This window comes from Priapulus caudatus, unplaced genomic scaffold (genome assembly GCF_000485595.1).
Source record: "Priapulus caudatus unplaced genomic scaffold, Priapulus_caudatus-5.0.1 Scaffold1361, whole genome shotgun sequence".
In the NCBI taxonomy this organism is placed as follows: Eukaryota; Metazoa; Priapulida; class Priapulimorpha; order Priapulimorphida; family Priapulidae; genus Priapulus; species Priapulus caudatus.
In genome coordinates, this window is record NW_014578422.1 from 32,997 (window position 1) to 35,939 (window position 2,943).

At 47.4% G+C, this 2,943-nt stretch overlaps 1 protein-coding gene across 1 annotated transcript in view; it reads left to right on the forward strand.

Annotated features, from left to right (window-relative positions):
• LOC106816372 (serine/threonine-protein kinase SMG1-like) overlaps positions 1–2,943 on the forward strand; it is a 49,263-nt gene that overhangs the window by 32,547 nt on the left and 13,773 nt on the right. The window contains exons 9-11 of the mRNA XM_014820970.1: positions 250–440; positions 823–958; positions 1,383–1,476. Of these exons, the coding sequence (XP_014676456.1) occupies positions 250–440; positions 823–958; positions 1,383–1,476 (421 nt within the window). The remainder of the gene's footprint in view (positions 1–249; positions 441–822; positions 959–1,382; positions 1,477–2,943) is intronic.

Below are 2,943 nucleotides of genomic sequence, written 5' to 3' on the forward strand. Positions count from 1 at the left end.
TCGACGTGGCAGCGTCTGTTGCTAATGCTGCAGTCATTCGACGTGGCAGCGTCTGTTGCTAATGCTGCAGTCATTCGACATGGCAGCATCCGTTGCTAACGCTGCAGTCATTCGACATGGCAGCATCCGTTGCTAACGCTGCAGTCATTCGACATCGCAGCATCCGTTGCTAACGCTACCGTCGCTAACGCTAAGCATCCGGCCCGCGTGTGCGGTCGTCGCTCATCGCTTCGCCGCCGTGTGTTTCAGTGTGAGCAGTGTGAGAGCGAGCTGAGCCAGCTCGTGCACCAGCGGCGCGTGCTGCTGCGCTCCTGCATGGAGCAGATGCACACGTACTGTACCGTCGTCGCGCAGTACCCGCCCGCCTACCTGCAGATCAACCGCGTCGCCAGGTGGAGCCACTGGCTGCGACAGCTGCTCGACGATTGGACGCAGAGCAGGTGAGTTTCCGCGTGGCTCTAGGAGCCACCTATCTCTCTGTGCTCTTTCGTAGTGTGTGTGTCGAAGAGGTGACATCTGTGACACACCTGGTGCGTATGACCTCATCCGCAGCAGATGGATTATTGTTTGTGTGTGTGTGTGTTCGTGTGTGCGTGTGTGTCCTCGTGTGCGTGCCTCTGTGTGTGTGTTTGTGTGTACGTGTGTGCGTGCATGTGTGTGTGTGTGTGCGCGTGTGTGTGTGTGCGTGCGTGTGTGTGCGTGTGTGTGTGTGCGTATGTGTGCGCGTGTTGTCTGCAACTATTGCCTGGTAAGCGGTGGCGTTACCGTCGTGACGATCGTGTCTCATCGTTGTCGTTGTCGTCGTGCGGTGTCGGTGCGCAGGTGTCAGCAGGTGGTGAGTGAGTTTCACCGACACTACGGAGACGCAATGCAAGCTCTCTCGACGAGTCAGAGCATGCTGGCCATCGAACTGAAGCTGTCCAGTGTCATCGCAGACACCAACACCAAGCTGCTCAAGGTTAGAGACACTGCGCTCATGTGTATATATATATATATATATTTATATATTTATATATGTATATCGGTATTATTACTTTCAAGGGCGTATTAAGAATTATAAGCATGCTTAATATGCTCTTAGTCTTGTTATTTTACATCGGTATATATTTATATATACCGAAATATCTCATATATGCGTACATACGTACACACACACATATATGTACTATATGTACATATATATATATATATAGATAGATACATACGTACGTACGTACGCACGCACGCACGCATGCACGCACCTACGCCGTATTTTGCCACCTCACCCAAGATGATGTAGGTGATAAGGGGCACCATGTACATAGCAATAGTAATGAATAAGCTATTGATTGATTGATTGATTGATTGATTCTTTGACTCATGTGTGTATGTGTGACTTATAGCTGGCAGAGAGGCACAACCAGGAGGCTGTCAACCCTGATCATCTACAGCAGGCTGTCGAGGAAACCAGTGCAAACATCACTAAGTTCGTGCAGGGTAAGTGTCAACTGGGAACAGGTTTTCTGCACATTTTTCTGCAGGTTTTCTACACATTCAAACAAACACAAGTTGTTCACTCACGTCACCGTAAATACTAAAAGTAAACAAAATATTTCCACCTTTTCACAAAATGTGACTAATTCTGTTAACTTTTTATTGTTAAATTGCTGCATTATACTTCATATTTTACTATATTTTGTTCGATGTAAACGTACACTCGTGACTCATACATAGCCCATAGTAAGCAATTAATGTCAGGATCATAATATAAAATCGTCCAGGTTTTTTGGGTTTTTAACTAGTTGTGAAACAATCTTATCAGGTAAGAATTTGACGATACATTTAGTCCCGTTAGTACTTACTTTTAATGTAAAAAATGGCAACAAAGATTTTACGAATATACACCATAGAAAATTCGTGACGTAGTCAATTTAATAGTGCTCTCCACCTCTGCGCCTTTTCGTCCGTTGATCATGGTGGTGCACTCCAGTCTCATCGTTTCTTGCGTGCTACTATACCTGGCACGGTGACGATGTCTACCTTTGTATTTATTCGTCACTTATACTGGCACTCTTTGCCTCTGTATATTATCGCGAGTCACTCATGGTGGCGCCCTCTGCCTCTGTATATTATCGCGAGTCACAGAGCGAGGATGAGCAAGAGAGCAAATATGTATGACTGAGATAGCCATGGTAGAAGGGGTGAGAAAGACTCATTCGCAATCAAAACAGCATTACATAACATAGCAAAACATAATCTTATATCAGTTTTACGTTTACCGTCCACCAGGTGGCACTGAACACGATCCGTGGGCCGGGCATTGCTCTGATGTTTTCCGACCTCAGCAAGCCGCTCAACCTGGGTGTGCCTAGCTTTGAACCTGTCGTCGAGTTCCTACAGAATGCAGGGCAGAGCCACACAGTGCAGCAGGTAACAGCAGGGGGACATGATTAATAGTTAATCACAATGGTGTTTTCTTCTGCCAAGATGGCTGCCATCGCAAATTTGGCATTGCATGAGCGGTATGCAGACTGACATGTCTCTGTGATGGAAGGTCTGAGGTTGTCACTTGCACCGCAGCATCCGTCGTTAAGGTGGTAGTCATTCGGCACAGCAGCATGAGTTACTAACACGGTCCTCACCTGGTAACGCAGCATGCATTACTAAGAGGGTCTTCGCTTGGTAACGCAGCATGCATTACTAAGAGGGTCTTCGCTTGGTAACGCAGCATGCATTACTAAGAGGGTCTTCGCTTGGTAACGCAGCATCCGTTGCTATCGCCGTTGTCATTCGACATGGCAGCATCCATTCCATCGCTATTCCCGTCATCGCTCTGTAAGGCAGCATCCGTTGCTAACGCTGCAGGCATTCGACATCGCAGCATCCGTTGCTAACGCTGCAGTCATTCGACATGGCAGCATCCGTTGCTAACGCTGCAGTCATTCGACATGGCAGCATCCGTTG